Source organism: Pteropus vampyrus, unplaced genomic scaffold (genome assembly GCF_000151845.1).
Source record: "Pteropus vampyrus isolate Shadow unplaced genomic scaffold, Pvam_2.0 Scaffold249, whole genome shotgun sequence".
NCBI lineage: Eukaryota > Metazoa > Chordata > Mammalia > Chiroptera > Pteropodidae > Pteropus > Pteropus vampyrus.
Genome location: NW_011889030.1, coordinates 951,239 through 971,674, shown reverse-complemented (window position 1 = coordinate 971,674; position 20,436 = coordinate 951,239). Strand labels below are relative to the sequence as shown.

Genomic DNA, 20,436 nt, shown 5'->3' with positions numbered 1-20,436 from the left:
TTTCTGCAGTTTAGAACATCCATGCTAATGACTTTCAATTTGGATCTTATTTCCAAACCCATTTTTATTTTTTCTGTTCAAAGTAGCATGCAGCATGTCTTCCCCAATCAGTAGTCAAGTAGTCCTTTCTTTCCCAATCAGTAGTCAAGTAGTCCTTTCTTGTATTGTGTCTCAGTTTCTGTTAATCTCAAAAATGACGATCTAACTTTCTGGGCTATTATATCCTCTAAGCTAGAAACTATCAAAGGGAATTTCATATACAACAAATTATCTGTATGTCGAGTGAGACCATTACAAATATATCAGCCACTCAGTCATTTTGTTGTGATGCTATTATTCACGAAGACAAAAATTTAATTTTATTTACACAGGTACCTCACATTTAAGCTTTCTATGTAAATGTCCTGTCATCCCAAACAAGTCATGCTTTCTAATTCAGGGATCATGGCTTGTATTTGTATCTCCTGTGTTTAAAACAGTAGGAATTTAATGTCTATTTTTGTTATTGGTATTTGCGATGATACTGGTTGTTTGGGGTGATTGTTTTGTTTTGTTTTTGGTGATAACAAATAAAAATAAAAAAGAAGAGTAGCTTTCTAAGATAGAAAGAAAATAGGTTAATTTATTTTTTGAATTAATAAGGAAAGGAAACATTTATTGAATATCAACCAGGAATTGTTGTAGATATTTTATGTAAGTAATTTTAATCTTTTAGATTAGCGCTTTTAAATAGTTAATGTGCCCTAATGTGAATAACCTAGATATCTTGTTAAAATGCAGATTCTGATTAAGTAGATCTGAATGGAACCTGAGATTATATATATCAAGTTCACAGGTGATGTTAATGGTACGAGTCAGTCTATGACACTTTAAGCCACATGATTTTGTACAACTCTATGAAGTTGGTAGATTTAGTGAGCAAACACCTAAAACTAATAAGTTGGGGGATAATAAAATAATAGACTAAGGGGAAACAACACAATAATGAAAATAGCTTAAACTTGAAAAATAAAGTGCATTAACTATCTCTAAAAATGCTGCTTTCCTACTCAGTTAAATGCTAGCTAGAATAAATTTTGTTTACATTAAGAAAGTACTGTGACAGAAAACATTTATCTTTTCTTTAAATCTGCAACAGCTACTGTTAACAGGATGCTTAACATCAGCAGTTTTCTTCATGCTTTCAATGGTTAGTCTCTCCAGTGCCATATGCCAGTGACATTTTGATAATTATTTTAAAAGGTTCATCAGTAAAGTCTCAGATGCCTGCTTTAGTAGAGTCATGTATCTGTTCTCGATGCACTCAGACTGAGCTGTCAGAAAAGCAGGCACTTTCCTTTTGATTATGTTGCTTGTAACACATTCTTAAATTTGCCACAGGAAGGTCTGTTCAAGCTCAAAGTTGACAGGTCCAAAGTCACTAAATATACCAGCTCCAAAACATAGCAGATATTAAGCTCTAGAAACATATCTTCCTCAAAAATAGCAAGTCTGCCTATGCTAATTCCATAGAGGCCAATTACTCTAACATTTCTAAGGCCACTCCCCTGAAAGTGCTAGAATTGGGGCTTCTGCTGACATTTATGACAAAGATATTTCTTTGATCACTGAACTGAAGACTGCCTTAGTATGCTCTTTTATACAGAGCATATATGAAAAGGAAAAGGAAAAAAATAAAAACGTTGTAACACTAAAGGGTAGCCAGTAAGGAACTGACTATCTTGAGGCAATGGGACCATAAGTGTGTTCCTTCCCATAAGGAATTATCTGTAAGAAAGAGTGTGTTGTCTAAGTTAAGAAAATATCAATGATTGAGAATGTGAGGGGTGTGACTTTGTGATATGCTCTGAGGAATGACATATCTTTTGCCACTTCAGTACAGTGAAGACTCTTAGATAGAGACCCAGGAACACAGTGTTCCTTTTTCTTTTTCTGCTTTGAGAATAGTAACACTTTTTGCTTCTTTTAATAGCATCATAGAAAAGACCTCATTCTTAAATCGCTATGAAAAGGGAAATGAATGGGGCCACAAAAGTTTGCCTAGAGTTTCTCTCACATAGATAAACTAAGGAAAGTCTTAATTTCAATGAAGATTTTCTGAAGTTAATGAAAAAAAAATGATTGTGTGGACTGGGTTGTGTGTTATCACCAATCTTGCCTTTGCATTCAAGAATATTGAACCCTCTGACACAAAGATGTGGTCTGGTCTTTGTGACTGTGATCCCAATCCTAGTCTCTCTTACTATTGTTGATCCTTAGTTTCTATGATTTAACTTAATAACTAGAATTTCTACAGGAGGTGATAGCTCATATGTTTTTATAACCATTTGTCAAACTGAAGAAAGCACTCACATTATCTGAAAAGTAAAAATGGTTTCTATAAGAGAAAAAAAATCTGCCACATACAACTAAATGAGCCACCCATATTTATAAATTTCATTTGTCTTTTTTTCCCCAATAAAAATTATGTTCCACAGAAAATGCTTTGATTCTAATTTAATCTTGGGCTTTTGCAATTTATCATTTTATTCATTCAAACCATATCTTCTATATTCATTATTTCCATGACTGGAATCACCATTAATTGAGCAACTCACGTCAGAGACATGGAAACTATCCTTGATTTCTTCTTAATTCTCATTCTACACATTCAACTGGTCATAATTCTGTGAATTCTGCATGTTAATTATCCCTCAGATCTGGCTTTCACTTCAGCTTTAGCCTCAGCTGAATATGAAGAAATGTAGACTTTGCCCTACCATCCCTCACCACAAGGGCTGAAAATAAGACTAGAGAATTAAAAGAGGTACAGTGTCTCTTGCATTAGAATCCTCTGTCATCATGGGACTTATGCTTGGCTTGCATTGTGGAGGGCATCCAGTTCTTCCTAATCCATTACATAAAATGACATTAGCTTTTCAAATAGACTCTACCAGCTGCTAAAAGCCATTGTAGGTTTGTCACCTATATTTCCCCAGAGAAGATTTTCTCCTGTTCATAGCTTTGTGTCCTACTACCCAAACTAATTTACATAGTTCAACTCCCAGGAAGCAGTAGTACTTTATTCCTGAGTTCTATACATAGCCCAGTGTATTCAAGTCTGTAATTAAAAACCATAGCCTTATTTATCTTTTACTATGCATGTTATGTTTCAAGCCAGCTGAGCACAAAATAATAGCACTTTAAAATTAAGAATTCCAGGTCAGTATTTGACAAAGAGAGGCAATTTTTCAGTGTATAGCATCATTATATCTTCCTAGGGTAATATCTATCAGCTAACTCATTTGTAACTGCGTGTTCAGATTGTTTGTTTTCTTTAAGAAGCATACTCACAAAGAGAGTTCTCCTGAATGTAGGCCATTGCTTCTTCAATATGTAATTATTACAATAAGTAGTTTATCGCTGTGGTATTTTGTACACACCAGTGAATGTGCTTCAACAGCTAAGGACTCCAGATCCTAGAGAGTAAAATAAATATCCAAAACATTAAAAATCTATTGTGACCAACAAGTAATCTTCTTTAATATAGTAGCAGCAAATTTTAAATGATAGTGTTAATAATATTTGATAGGGAAACAATTATTTTTTCATTTCTAGAATGAAAATGCCATTCTCTTCAAACTCAGACTCTCAATAACTTAAAAGCATCTGAAAACTTAATATCTGTAGTTTGTATAGTTCATTTATGTTTTCAAATCACTCCCATGTACATTACCTTTCAGTCTGAAATAATTCTATTTGAGTTGCCCAAACCAAGGACAAAACTTCTAATTTGAGAAAGACAACACTACTTCATTCTCAGTGAATTTCATTTCTCTCTATCCATCTATCTATAGATATAGATATATAAACATATATACTTAAGTATGTAAATCTGTATATACATATATCTGTAAAGATAGGAAGATGATTTTTATAAAATATTAGCTGAGAAAAATGTAATAATATTCATTATACTGGTAGCATCTATTTTTCTTATATTTTATTTTTTGCATTTCCATCTATAGAACAGTAATAAAAGGCTTTATTTTTGTTGTTGTCAGGGTAATTCATATAGACTATATAACTCTCTCTTACTTATCCTAAATGTGTGGTAAAATTGCTGCAATATTTCTAAACGGACTTTCCAGCTTGGATTTGTTCTTATTTTCCTGTTCTTACCACTAGCTGACAAAGTTATGTAATTGAAATCTGAAGAACTAGCAAAATGGCAAAACTTTGAGTATGGCAATCAATAAGGGAAATGCCATTTTAATGTTTAACATTTCTGTAATTCTAGTATCTCTAGGATTAAGCATCAGATGCATAAATAGGAAAAGTCTGGTCATCAAGTCCATTGGCAGATGTTCCTCAGCTTGAAATAGCTTTTGAAATATTTTAATAGGAGGCTTTGATCAATACTTTCTCTGTTGAATACAAACCTTATCAGTGTCCCTGTTTTTTTCTGTGACTTCAGTGTTTAGTTATAAATAAAACAATATGGACATATTGTCATCATCATGGATACTAGTATAAGACTTCCTTGTAGGGATGAACTTGTTCACTTGGGAATAGGCTTTAATAAATATGTAGGCCTGTCAAGTAGAAGAAACCTTAGACTGGAGCCCTGGTTATATGGGAAGGGGATTCTACTTGACACCTTCCACACACCCCGATGCAATAACATTAAAACATCAAAATCTCTGCTTATTGGTAGAATGGGAAGAGTGGATCATACATTTTCAAATGAACTCAGTGTTCATTCTAATGAACATCTCATTACATAGTGAGGGACATTATTTTATGAAAGTATATAATCAAATAACTTGACCTAGATTTGGTACAGCTTCCCTGAGGAAGTGATGCTTGATATGAGCACTATTTGATGAGTTTGAGTTACCTAGAAGAGGTAGACCTATGCAGAAGGAACAGCATTGATGAAAGCTCCTAAGCAAGGAAGAAGTGCAGAAAGTTAGAGGGTCTAATGGTAAGTGATGCTAGAGAGAGAAACAGGCATCAAATATTTCAGGGCTTTAGGCTAAGTTAAGAATTTTTGCATTTATCCTAAAATAAAAAGGGAGCTACCTCAGTTGTCCCATTGAGAGATAATAGTAATATAGAGTAGGATTGGGGCAGTGGACCTAGTATCCCAGAAGTCAGAGAACTGGGTAAAGACATTTCTCTTCTGAGAAAGAGGTAGAAAGAAAGAGTGAGAAAAATAGTAATGAGAAAGGAGAGAGAAACTCATCCTTGACTATTTCAATCCAATTTATACCCTATATCCTGTATCTTCTTAACACGTCTTAGAAGCTTAGGGATAATATTGCTTATATGATTTGAATTTTATATACTTGTTAGCCTATATTGAGTATTTGTTTATGACACTTCATAACACACTTAAAATAAAATATTTTTGTTTGTCCTGTCTGATATTTTCCATCTTACATAAATAGTAGGTACATAGTCAATATTCTTAACAATTAGAAAAGTTATATCTCCTAGTGTTATATAAACTCTTTTAAGCTCATGGTTTTAAATAAAACCAAGTTTAATGTTTATAAATTCCAAATAAATGGACAAACTGTCTAATCCCAAACATTCAGATATTGCAAATATGTGGTTTTTTGTTTTTGTTCTTGTTTTTTTTTTTTTTTTTTACCTTTGCTAACCTCTTATTTAAAAAGATGTATTGGCAATCAATAAATATCTTGCATTTTGCCTTTATATTTATATGGAATTGAGTGGTACATTAGAAGTAACTTAATAGGTGTTTATGACATAAAATTCCTATTTTTAATAAAGAATATTCATTAATTTGGCAAAGATATCAAATTCATTTTTAATTAATCCACTTGAACCCAAGTTATTTGGAAGAGAGTAGATATTTCTTCTACTCCAAATTCTAAACTTATTCAGTCCCTGAGTGGCAGATTACAATGGATACAAAAATCTCTGTTTTTTCATCATTGGAAATTAAAGTATGTTTTATTATCTTAAATTATAATATACATTATTGGTTTCAGAATTTTTTTCTTTTTTAAGGCATATACTTTCCCTTATTTTAGTTTTATGTTACAGGTAAATCATAATACAATATTTCTACAGATTCAGTTTTCTTTACATTCATATTTAACCAAAAAACATTTTTATAAGTAGCCTATCAAAATGATTATTGAGCCTATCAAAATTGTAAATTCTGTGTATATGTGTCTTTGTGTATATAGTGTTTAAATTCCTTAAATATTCCTTGAATTTTTTCCCCAAACTATCTACATGGAAGCAAATATTCATAAACTGTCCAAATCTGTCCTGGGTTAGTATTAGTTGTTTTATTTAGCTAATCTAATTAAATTCTGCCAACTACCTTTGAAATAAGCATTTTTATAACCATTACAGAGAAGAAAATTGAGGCTTAGAGAATAAGCAATTTGTCTAAAACCACACAAAACTAATATTAATGAAGCTGGATTAAAATGTGAAATCTGACCCCAAATTCCATTTTCACTTGTCTACAAAACCTACTTATTGGCGATTTTGTTATATTATGCCAAACAATTCATTTGATGTTCTTTTCCTTGCTCATTTATTTATTTGATAGGTTGTCCTGTCTTAATAATTAGTATAGAAAACAGAAAAATAGTTTGATTTTCATCTGAAATGATTACCTTTTACAGACCTTCTGGGAAGCATTATTTTCCTGTGTATTTCATTTTCCATAACTTAAATAATCTTAGGTTGAATTTTTCTTCTTTTCTAGCAGTATGTATGAAGATATATGAAAGCTCATACTAGAATATGTAAAAGAAATATATATGTCTTTCAATACCACATACTCCCAGAAATCAGCTTTGCCCCTTCTTATTTTAAAAAATTAGCTTAACCTCTTGAGTAGGTTATTTTGGTTTCTTATATGTGTATGCAAAGGCAACTTCTCATGAGAAGTTTTAGTGAGTAATCTCATCATGCAGGGATCATCCCCTTCCTGGAGTAAGGAGATTACAACCTTTGAGGCTAAAGTCAAAGGCAGTCTAATTGTCTATAAAACTGTGGGAGCCCATGACAGATTATGTCTCCTCAACACCTGCCCCGCCTCGCCAGTCCTGAATACCTTTATCATTTAACATAAAGATGTGAGTATGGAAAGTCAAAACAGGTATCAAATATTTCAGGGCTTTAGGCCAAGTTAAGCCCTGGCTTAATTTTAAAAAGGATAATTTTCTACAAATGAAGTATAATATGAGAGAAGACAAAAAAGAAAAGTTTATCAAAACTAAGGAAATATGGAAAAACCAGCACAGAAAGTGAAAAACATTTAGTAGTAGAACATCTAAGCAACCAGGAAAAGAATGCACAGAATTGGAACATAGAATTTGATGTCATTACCATGGCTGCTACAATTTCAAAATTATTACTGAGCGACCGACTTAAGTAGATGTCATATAAATTCTCCTCACATACTAGCTTAGATGCATTTGAGTTATCATATATCTAGTAATTTTAATTTTTCTCTACATGCTATGACACTGAGGTAATCAGACCTATAGGTACTTACACATAACTCATCTTTTTAATCCGCAAAGTGCTTTTGTTATATTAACTAAGAATTTTTTAAGATTATTTGTATCAATGCCAATATTGAAATATCTCTGAGGAAAAATTAAATTACATGGATTTTTTCATTTCTTAAGTAATTGTTTTCAGAAATCTTTCAAGAGAAGTATATATTACATGATAACATTAAATCTATATGTTTCCTTACAGCTAGTGAAGTTGAATATCTTTTTATATATCTATTGGCCATGTGTATGTCTTCTTGGGAAGCATCTGTTCAGATTCTCTGTTCATTTTTAATTGGATTGTTTGTTTTTTGTTATTGTTGAGTTATATGAGTTCTTTCTATGTTTTGGATATTAGCCCCTTATTGGAGGTATTGATTGCAAATATCTTTCCTCATTCTGTTGGTTGCCTTTTTGTTTTGTCAATGGTTTCTTTGTTGTGCAGAAGCTTTTTAGTTTGGTATAGATGACAGTATGGTGATTACCAAGAGAGGAAGGAGGGTGGGAGAGGGAATTGAAGAGTAAAGGGGGTCAAATATATGGTGACAAAAGAAGACTAAACTTTGGGTGATGAGCACACAATACAATATACAGATGATATATTAAAGAATTATATACTTGAAATTTACATAATCTTAACTAATGTCACACCAATAAATTTAATAACAATTTAAAAAATCTGTATGGTCAAATCTGAAGGAACTTGAGAGATTAGCTAAGTCAAACATTGCCCCTACTCCACCTCTAGGGCACACATACCTGTTAACTTCTGGGGAAATGAGTCTTGGGAGAGTTAATATGACTCTTCTGTGGCCATAAAATCAGTTTGAAGCAAAGTAAAATTCAAACTTAGCCCCTTGACTTCCAATCTAGAGTTCCTTCTACAACTTTGCACAAATTATTCAATCTCTTTGTGCCTTCATTGTCTCATCAGTAAAATGGGAACAGGGCCATCCTCTTTGGATTAAACATGTTAATGCAAATCGAGTACTTAGAAACCATACCTGGCTATTATAAGTTCTTAATAATATTAGTCCTATGATTACTATACTACTTTGCTATTAGCAACAAAATTTTAGAAATAATTTGGAAGTTAAAAAAAAATAGATACACCAAAAGATGGGGGATGGGGAGGGAAGGATTAGCTTTTCTCCACAAAGGATTAAATATTGTAAAATTTTTTAAAAAGTCTTTATCTGATAGTGCTTTTTTCTCTAAGGAAACAAGATCAACACCTTGCTATCAAGACAGAGTTCAGATGAAATATAGCAGTGGAATCTGTGTTCTTTTTATCATTTCAGACAATAAGTAGCTTTTTACAAAAATACATGGTTTGGCTGTGGCATACTAGGCTGTGTGGCGCTTAAAGTTTATATAGTTTTGAGGACCTTTTTTTTTTTTTAAGAGAAAGTAAGTATTTAGAATGCAAAAATAAGTAACTAGTTACTAATTTTAAAATGTCGACGAATACAAAATATTACAAAATATAGACAAATGATCCATTTGTAGTATTATCTGCCAGACATATATCCATGAGAACTTTTTCTATCTTTGCTTTTCTTTTTTCTTATCCTTTTATTCTTTCTTCTTCTTTCTTCCTTTTATTCTTCTTTCCTTCTTTACTTTTTTTTTCTGTAGCACACTATTAATTACATCTTGAATAACAACAATTTATTTTGTAATATCACTTCCTATAGAGAAACTAGGAAGATGATTCAGTCTCTGTTTAACATAGTTTATGTATGAAGGTTTGAGGAAAGAGTGAGCACACAATTAGCAGAGATACAAGTTCTATCACAATATCATGTCAGCACCACTAGTATGAAGGTAGTAAAAGGCATATATGGAAGTGACTGTAAACCTTTCAAAATTAGCCAGATAAACTAAACTAAATGTATATCCAACTCAGCTTCCCTTAGTTGGATCCCAAAATAAGTATGGTAAATTTACTTGAACAAATGACTATGTGAACACATTTCTTGGGCCTTCTAGGGTCTTATATGGTCCCTGTATAAGTGAGAGGCCCTGATATATGAACTTTTTATGCCAGGAGGGAAACAAAGAAAACCTTGAGACAGTCTGAAATTCTTAAAGATTGTAATAGATGTTTGAAAGTTTCCCGCAACAAATGAAAACAAGATGTAATAAAAATACTCCATGTAATTTAATATCAAAAAATGGAGGGAACATAGACGAAGGCATGCAGAGGCCTTGGCCACATGTACCAGTAGGAAGGGTAGGAAGCCTAAAGAAGATAGAATGGGATCTGATGAGACTAAGCTGACTTTTTCCAGAAGTGCCAGATAACCCTATGCACAAAGTCTAACAGGAGCTAGTTTGAATAGGCCTCTGTGGGGAAAGAGAAATGAAGATCAGTCAGAAGGAGAATAAGCATCAAGCACAGCCTTTATCAGTGAGCACGGGCAGGAAATGTCATCGGAATAGCAGAAGCCATATAGAAAAATAAAGGTGCTGACAAGAAGCCTCAGCAGGTCCCTGGGGCTCCCTATTCTTCTCCTATAACCCTGCTCAACTCCTTTACGCTTCCTACCTGCTTGACAAAATCCAACAACAACAACAACAAAAACCACAAATCCTTTTTATTACTCATATAAGAAAGAAGAAATAAAATTGTTACTGTTTACAAGACATTATTACTAATGACAAGACATATTTTAGAAAACCATAAGGGTTACACAACTGTTAAAGCTAATAAGTGAAGTTTTGAGGAAGTTGGCAAAATTATGGAATACCAACTCAACATACCAAAAATAAGTTGTGTTCTTATACATTAAGCAACCTGAAGAGAAAAATAAGAGAACAGTTTTACTTACAATAGCATAACAGAGAATACAATGTTTAGGATAAAATTAAACCAGGAAGAAAATAACTTGTACACTGAAAAATTGCTTAAATAAATTAAAGAAGACTTAAATAAATGGAAAGACAAATGGAAAGACATTCTATGTTCATGGATTGTAAGACTTAGTAAGATGGCAATACTACCCAAAGCAATCTGTAGATTCAGTGCAATTCCTATCAAAATCCCAACAATGATTTTGCAAGTATAGAACAAACACATTCTAAAATTTATATTGAATCTCAAGAGATCTTAAATAGCTAAAACAATATTAAAAAAGAATAAAGTTGGAAGACTCACATTTCCTAATTTCAAAAATTGTTACAAATGACAGTAATCAAATTAGTATGATACTGGCATAAAAACAAACTTATAGACTTATAAATCAATGGAATAGAATAGAATAGCCTAGAAATAAATCTTTGCATACTTGGTAAAATGATTTTTGAGAAGGGTGCCAAGACCTTTTAATGCATAAAGGACAGTCTTTTCAACAAATAGTACTAGGAAAACTGGATATCAACATACAAAAGAATGAAGTTGGACGTACCTTACACTACATATAAATATTAACTCAAAATGGATCTAAAGCTTAGAGTTTCATTTGGGGAAAATGAAGATGAATAGTGATAATGTTTGCATAACAATGTAAATGTATTCCATGCCACTGAATTTTAAACTTATAAATGGTTTAAGTGGTCATATTTAGTTATGTGCATTTTAACAGACAAACACAAACATACACACTATATATATATATACATATATATGTATATATATACACACGTACATATATATATGTGTGTATATATATGTATGTGCATATACACACACACATATATATATGTATGTATATATGTACGTATATATACATTCTAGGCATTGTAATGTTTTCTTCAGTAGGCTCCTTTGGTTTTAAGGACTATAGACTCACTCATGGAATCAGAAATTATAGGACATTATAAGAGATAGTATAGTGTGACAGTTCAGAGCATGAACTTGAGTCAGATGGACAGTTCTTTCACTTAATAGCTGGATGATCTTGTTTTAAAAATGGGGATAATGATAACACCTACCTCACTGAGTTGTAAAAATTAGATGAATTAAAAAAATTAGATGGGTTGATAAATTGAAAGCGCTTGGAACAGTGTCTAGCTCAAAGTATGAACTTTGAGTGTTAGTATTTATTATTATTGCTTTTGTTAATTTTTCTGTGGACTTTAACCCAAAACAGGAGGCTGTCAAAATGAGTCAACTCCCAGTTCTCTTTTGTTCTCAGAGTACTGTTTTCTTTCTGTTGGTGCTTTTGACTCCCTTTATATATTTTCTTCATTTTTCTCTTTTAATCCATTGGATTATTTTATTCTATAGTGGTTTTTTTTCCCCCTTTACTTCATAACTTCAATCTACTCAGTCTCTTCTTTCTTTCAACTTTGTTATGTTCTTGTTCTTACATGGTCTTAACTCTACCAGCCCCCTCTCATTCTGATTTTACTAGCTAGCTTCTCTCTACTTATATTTTCAGCTTTAGTTTCCATTGCTGTTTCTCTATAAATTCCAGTTCAAAATTTTAGGAGAAATTTGGACAGCTCCACCTTTTACATCATGCTCATAACCAATCTTTGGTCAACCCACAGATTGCCTATCCTTCAGTTGGGTGCCAGCCTATGACCTATTAACCTATTAACTTACAATGTATGTTGTAAAGAGAGAAAATGATACCAAACTTAGCTCCCTGTGGGTATCTTCTCAGAGTGGACTATAAGTAGAATAGTGTAGTTTATGGACTCTTATGAATATAGCAGTAACTATTATTAACATGCTTAGTAGACCAGGAAGCAAAGATGAATAAGACAAAGATCCTCCTTTGAAGAGGTTCATATGGAGCAGATATGTATAAACAATCATGCAGTGTGATAACTACTATATAGTTAAAAGGACAAAGCACTTTTAAACATAGAAGATAATTCAATTTCCTGGTTATAGAGAATAGGACAGTTTTCACAGTATGCAGTGACATTTCAACAGGTTTGTTAGAGATAAGAAATGTTTCCTTGGATGAACCAGAGCCGGGAAAGGACTGGAGCAAGGGCATTAAGGCAAATTCAGTTGTGAAAGCAAAGTCATAGAGGTATAAAGATACATGACATGATCAGGAAATGGAGCTGAAGATAGGATGGCTGGAACATAGGCTAAAAATGAGGGAGGTTATATAGCAGAGTAAAGTGTAGGTAAGAGCTGGCCTGTGGATGTTTTTAGTCTGTGAATTAATGAAAATAAATTTTGATTTTACTTTTCATCAACTGAGATTCTATCAAAAGTTATCAACAAGGATGGATACTACTTCTTCATTTGAAAAAGAAATGTTCTGTGGTAAGGAGAATGGCTTGGAGTTGGTAAGGACTGGAAATAGGAAACTATTTAGAAGGCTATTAACATAGTCCTGTTAAGATATAATAAGGTCTTGAAGTTCAAAAGTGCAATGACTGATTTGGTGATTCACAGGGTCAAGGATGATTCACACATGTACATATCTCAACTATAATCTAAAGAAAAATGCCAAAGAAAGCAACATTTTAGTTACGTTTAGTTAGCATGAAGAGGATTTAAGAATGGTCTTATTTATTTGTTTATTTATTTATTTGCCTCTAGATATATAGCAAAAAGGCTAAGAGTGTGACATTGGGATGAAGATTTTTTTTTTTGTCTTAAAGAGAGCTATCATATCTTCTGAATTTTGTCTGCTTTTAGATTTAAGCTAAATATCAGGAGAGTCGAGTTAGATAAAATTTTCTTATAGTGTGCAGTGTTGAATCAGATAAATTGGATCAGCAACAGAACTGAAAATGTTCTTTACAAATACAGCTTGTCTTATATTTGTGACTCCATATTCCCACTGAGGGTTCTGCACCAATACTCCTTTAAAAGTATGCCTCTCTGTGAAGGCATAATTTCAGCACAACCACATGTGTACACAGTTGTCCAATTGCAGGAACAATGAAACACCAGAGACCAGAACCTTGCAATATACACAAACATACATTGTAAGTTAATAGGTTAATAAAACTCTAAAACTGAAGTCAAAGAATACTGTACAGTAGTTATTTCTAAAAGTAATGTGTTTTCTGAAAATTTAATGTGCTTTTCTTTCATAAAAAAGAAATAAAGAAGAGAATATCAACATATTTTCAAGCCACAAATTTTCCCCTCCTCTACCTTTAATAATTTGTTGGAAGTCATTTAAGTAAGGTGTAGCCTTTAGGCTACTTAGTAGGAAAAGGTTCTTTTTATTGTTTCCATGATATGTTGGTGAATTCTGAGTCCTGTGTCCAACATTCTGTTATACCAGTGACTCCTGTTTTCCAAATTCGAAAGCCATTTTTAATTCTCCTACATTTGACCTTTTGAAAAATTTTTCTTTCTCATCTTGAATCTTAATACCTTAGTTTTCTACCTCCTTCTTGATGATTTATTTTCTCATCTTTATCACTCCCACTTTGTGGGTACTTGCCAAAGGTGTTTTTCTCCTCCTTCTTCCCATTGTCTCCTTTGATTTTCTTCCAACTCTATAACTATTTCCTCTCTGCTGAGTATTTCCCAGGCGTGGGCTTAGGCTTTATCTCACTTCTATGGTATTGCATGTGTTATTGCCTCTCCCCAAAAGAGTATCACCTTATACAAATTTCTGCATATTTTTCAGATTTTAGTACTTTTGGGCATTTTTCCTTATAGAGCTGGGTATCTTTCCCATGTATTATAGGGAATCTTGTACTTCCCTTTACAATAGCCCTTGTGCTATCATATTTATTATATATTTTAGGGATTCTCAGAGTGAGAGCCCCACCAAGAACTTGTTAGAAAGGCAAATTCTCAGGCCCCAGGGCATCAACTGAATCAGAAACTCCAGGATGTGGCTCAGGCATCTGTGTTTTCACAGCCCTCTAGGTGGTGATCCTGATATAGTCTAACCTCTTAGAATCACCGGTATGTTGCAGTTGCAGGGTTTTGATGCCCTACTGTGTTATAGGCTGTGATGTCAGTATCCAGTGCAGAATTTGATCCATTGCTGCTACATACTAAAATTTTGTTTCAGTGCATGAACAAATGAACAAATGAATGATAACTACTTTTTTTAGGAACTCTAATTACAGTTCTATTATTATCCACTATGTAACACGTCGGAGGAGCCAAGAGCCTTTCAAAGTCAACATCTGTGATAAGAAATCTAATACCCCCTCATCAATACTTTCCTTCAAAAGAATCACACATGTCTGCCTCTATAACCCTAACTTTCCTACCTCTCCTTTTCTGTCAATACTACAATCATTTCTCCATTACTCTCTAAAGCCTATTAACCATTATCTGTACTTATGGCATATATTGCATTCTGAACTGAGTTATGGTTATATGTTGCCCATTCCGCTGAGTAATATACAAGCTCCTTAAAGGCAGATACCAATTATCTTTGAATCTCGTAGTTCTTAGTGCATTGGCACTCAATAAATAGTTCTACAGTTAGTTAAAATCTTGTCAAAAAAACAAAATGAAATTATTACCAAAAAGCAAAAAGGGAGTTATACATGAGGACATTCTACCATTTTTCCTGTTGTTGAAGATGAATGTGTCTAATTTTTGTTTTTTTTTAAGAGTAACTGTCACCTGGACCATGGTAACTATTCCCAAAGAAATCACTATGTGAACATTCTAAATCTTTACAGATTATTAATGCTGCACTTGCTTTGGCTGCACGACCCAAAAGTCAAGTGGTCAAAAAAACCATGGAAATGTACAAGCACACATGGGAGAATCATATCCACGTCCTCACAGAAGCTGTAGATGACATTACAAGTATTGATGACTTCCTTGCTGTATCTGGTATGTTTTTGATCTTTTAGTTTATATATTTGCTCTAGTAAATTTTCTGAAACACAATAATACTGAATATTATTAATTTTATAAAATATAACAAGACATTATTGCAAAGTACTGTTTTATATGATCTATTCTAGGATAATAAGCCTCATGATTTATAAGCGTTACATCTTAATAATTTACATTGTCTCTCTAAAAGAAACTCCTATTCCTGGACAAAGCACAATTGAAAATAGTAGCTGAAAATCTTAGGCATTTCCTGGCTTTTCAAATAAATCACCATTTTTTTCCTTCCTTAATATACTTATATCTTTTCATTTTCCTGCACTTCTCTTCCAACCAAATTTTTCTTCACTCAGAAGAAAATATATGTACTAACGGGAAAACTCTATTGATTTGAGATACAATGTGTACTTCAACTACCAGTATATGTATTTGAATAGCAGTGATCTAAAAAATCAAATAAAAATATCTAAACATCTAACTATATCAGTAATAGAGAAGCTCGAGATCCCATGTGAAGCCTAGATGATTCTCTCTCATCACAGATTAGAATGGCATCCCATGGGATTGGGAAATTACTCTCATAAAGTCATATCTTCAGATATATAACTCAGGTTTTGATTATACTGTTGTAACAGCACAGAACTAAATACTTTTTCATCTTTTTTTTTCTCATAAAAATTAAGCTTCTCCTTAAATTATATATTTTTCTCTTTTTTTTGAGAGAGCTTTTTCTTGGAATGTAATAATATCCTTTGTTATAAAGTGCAAATTCTCATGAATTTTTAATATAATTTTATCTTTTGAAAGTTTCCTGATGTACTTTTTTCTAACTTGAATTCATTGGTTTCATATATGTGTACATTCTCATCCTAAACAATAGTTCCTTAGTATATTTTCATGCATTATTAATGAAAAAAAGTGTGCTAGTTATTTTAAAATTGTTTTATTTCTGTAGAGTATCTAATTTATTTCATCCAACATTTATCTATAAATTTATATTTTTAAGTAATCGAGTCATGATATATAATATATAAATTTTATATACATGCCTAAGTATAAATTTCGCCAAACATGTGTAAAAGGACAAATAATTTATATGTGTATATATAACGTATATAAATTGCCTTTTTACACAAAATGTTTGGCTGAATTTTCTCACATCATTGTATAATCTTCAAAAAAATGATTCATCTGTTTTCCTTTTGTTAGTGTTTAGCTAAATTGTAATTTTAACTATTATAAACATGCATATTTTTGTCTATTCACTGTCATCTTAGTATAGATTTTGCAATGTGAATCTAATCAATTTCTTATATTGGGGTAGTTGCTTATAATTTAGTCGTTCAATGCTAGGTTCTGTTGTTATAGTTAGTTCTTTTGGTTATGATGCAAAGAAGTCTTCTCATAATGCTTGATGTAAAAGCACTTTATTATAGGTTTACTGATGACATAATAAGGAGACTCTCCTGGACACATAAGAACAGAAACCATAAATGTCCAGGTCTTGGATACTTTGATCTGAGCAGGCCTGATATCTAAGGAACTCCATGGGTCTTCAGAGCAGGAACTATGGTTTTTCCTTTGAGTACTAGATTAACCTGACCTAGAAACTTTCTGAGTCTGCTACTTTCTGTTAACAACTTTAGTACTTCAGAATATTTTGCTTGCACATAACAGAAAATTCATATGAAAGTTTCTTAAAGAATAGAAACCTTTAATTATCTCATGTAACTAGATGTTTAAGATAGTTGGTTCTGGACTTACTAGTCACAGCATACCAGAGAACATGGATAGGAGAAGTCTAGGTATGTGAGGAGGAATATCTTATCACTAGCATTGTTTAGAATTGTCAGTACAGGGTAGTAATCAAAAGTGGATTAATATTTAATGTGTTTCATAATTGTTTTTAAATTGTCTACAGACAATGAGCTCATTATTTTCTATACTAGGGTGGACTGTTTCTACTTTCCGGCCCTTTGGATGCTCTCTAGTCATTTAAGGTTATTAATGACCTACGTAAACATCTCTGGATTCTATTGACCTTCCCTCATGGTTGCATCTCAAAGCATTACATCTCAAAACATTACACAATACCACCTAAAGCAGGAAGGCAAGGTGGCTTATTAGCTTGAGCTTAAAAGGAAGAAATCTTTCCCAGAAGTCTTCCATAAGACTTTCTAACACTTGTCATAGGTCAGAACTTGGTCCTATACCTACTCCTAGATCAATCAGTGGCAAAAGGAAATATGATTTCCTCAATGGACTTAAAGTGTTGATAAATGGTTAAAAATGGACTAGGGACTAGAGCGAATGGTAATCCTAATTTGTAACACTTGCTGCTTTCTGTAGCATAAATACTCCCACATTGACAGGTTTCAAGCTACCAATGTGATGCCATTGAACTCAAACTGGGAAAAAAGGCATAAAACAGTTCTTGTAAGACAGTATAGATTCTAGCAGACCACTAGGTTTAGACCAGTCATAATTCAATGTTTCTGACTAATTACTGTACAAACAAAATCAAAGTATTTATCAGAAGGAAAAGAAGAGGAAATGGCTGTTGAGTGGAGAACAAAATATGTTTGCTCCAAACACTGAGTGGCATCCACTACTTTCCCAGGTTTCTGTGCCTTCAAAAACTTACCTTGTATTTGTTTAGCATGAGCTCCAGTGATACTTTTTTTGTTACATCATACATTCACAACATCTGTTCCCATAGATAATGGCATCTTCTCTTAGGATCTTCCTAGTCATAAGAAAGAATCTAGCTTGCCCCATACATCTTTTTAGTGCCAGGCTAAAAGTCCGAAGTTCAAGATCACTGGTCAACCATGGGTGGGTTTACCTTTTTTTCAGATGGCTAATCATGGTTCAAATTGCTGTTATGGGGCTGTGACAATCTGGTGGTTTTTGGGCGGGGTAGATTTTTTTAGAATAAGTTGCATATGTAATCAGCAGTATATGACTTCTCTGGTATTACTTTATAATGATCTTGTAGACTATGTTGTTTATATTCTCAGACTTCTGGTCATACTGTTGCCAAGTGGAACAACTGACAAGTTAGTTCACAGAGTATCTGAATTATGAATTACCTAGAGAATATTATGTTTTTAAATTTTTTATAAACATTTCATCTATTTCTTGGCCTTTTATTTTCCCAGTAGTCAATAGCAATACTCAATTCTTTTTTTTTAAATAAGATAAAAAAGAGGGGTCACAAAAAGATTCCCACTTTTTCCTGAGTCAGTTGAGAAAATTTGTGAATTCTAAGAACATCAGTTCTCCACATTAAAATACGAACAAAAATTAAAGCCTAAAATTAGTGAAAAAGTATTTTTAGACTTTAAACTATTATTTTATTGTCATTAGCAAAGATAGAAATCACATTAATAAAATGTTTGCCTTATAAACATATTTTAGAGAGGTTAGATTATCTAATATTGTTTAGTAACTCTTGAAATAAGGATATCTTTAACACCAAATATCTTTCACTTATCTATTGCAATTTCAAATATAGAAATTTCATTGTTTATTTTAAAATTGTATGATAATATAATTACTAAATTTCTCATAACACATAAATTAAAATACAATTTTCACAAGCTATTTTGGGGTTATTTTGTTTTCTGCTATATATAGAAAACTTTAAACATGTGCAATTAGTTACTTTTTGAAAATCATAAGGACTATAGCCAACTCATCTAATTATATATTTTTAAATTTTATGTGTAAAAATAAAATGAAATGGTGAACTAAAACTTACTTCCTCAAACAAAAAAGATGTTTGCTTAAGTCCTCTGCCATTTATTTGTCCAAAAAAGGCTTTTTTGTGGGTGTAATGTTATTCATGTCAGTGTTATGTCACAACGAATTAGAAAAAATTTTCTAAAAGTAGGTATCCAAACTTTTTGTCCCATCACTGACTACAGGGCTTATTCCAACATCATTCACTATGCTTTTTATCACTCTCTAAAAATACATATAACAAAACACTTTTTGGAAAGTCATTGGTCTGAAGTTTCTTTGATCAAATCAGGGTCTGTTATTTTATAGAAAGAAGATATGATGAGATTTGAGCTCTGTCTTTTCAGCCTTCCATGGTGCCTGAAATCCCCAGTATTAGTTATTCATGTAGGACTATAAAAGCATTTAAGATCTCTGTTTAAGATGCAAATCTAGAAAACATAATAACACATGCATCAGCTTTTTGAACCATTGCATTATCTGACTCACAGTGAGCAATAATCTCAAGGAACTGAATTTAGAAGTAAATTTAAATAGAAGAGGGAATGACTTGGACCATTGATTTAAGGATCTATTGGACAATTACTAAGAACTGATTAAATGTGAGGGTTGGTGAAGATATAACCTGTCTTTCATTTATTTGTTCCTTCATTTATTAAATATTCATTGCACAAATTTAAGTGTGAAAGTCTACAAATGTTATTAGAGATTGAATAATGAATAAAAGTTAGTGGAAGAAACAAGTTGCAAGAGAGCATTGATAATAGGAATTACTGGGGAAAGGGGATCACATGAGGAATGGAGAAAGCCACTGACATGGTTTGAAATTTTCTAAAAGAGAGATTGACCGACCATTTATTGATTAGAATTAGAACTGCTTTTCCCTTACTGTAAAAGGTATTTTTATTTTAAAGATGACATCATATTGATTCTCAGTGAATAAAATTATTGAAAGATGTTTTCAGATCTCCTTTATTCCATATCCTAAATTTCTCTTCATCACGTCCACTTTCCTCTATCTCCACTGCTCTCACTCCAGTTCAAACTATTATATCTTACTTGAATTGCCATATAATCTTTCTTTCTAACTGAACCTACTTACTAGGAGCCTTTTTATTTAATATTTGCAAGACTAATATGGGGGGAGAGGTTATGTATTATGCTTGTATTAAATGTACTTACCTATATAATAAATATTTTTTACATCTTTATATTACGACAAATAATTTTAATCATTAATTATTTCAATATTCTGTGACCTTGATTTAGTGACACAAAGATAACTCTGCCATCAAAAATGCACTAACACAGGCCTCTGTGTTCATGACATTGTGATGAACATAATCTTTGGCTTCTAAACAGTTATACCTGAATCATTTGACAAAAAAAAGAAAGGAAACTAGAAAATAAAAATGAAAA

The 20,436-nt window shown here is 32.4% G+C and overlaps 1 protein-coding gene across 1 annotated transcript in view; it reads left to right on the top strand.

The window, feature by feature from the left end:
- CTNNA3 (catenin alpha 3) overlaps window positions 1–20,436 on the top strand; it is a 1,489,877-nt gene that overhangs the window by 974,661 nt on the left and 494,780 nt on the right. The window contains exon 12 of the mRNA XM_023520113.1: window positions 15,114–15,270. Coding sequence (XP_023375881.1) covers window positions 15,114–15,270 — 157 coding nt within the window. The remainder of the gene's footprint in view (window positions 1–15,113; window positions 15,271–20,436) is intronic.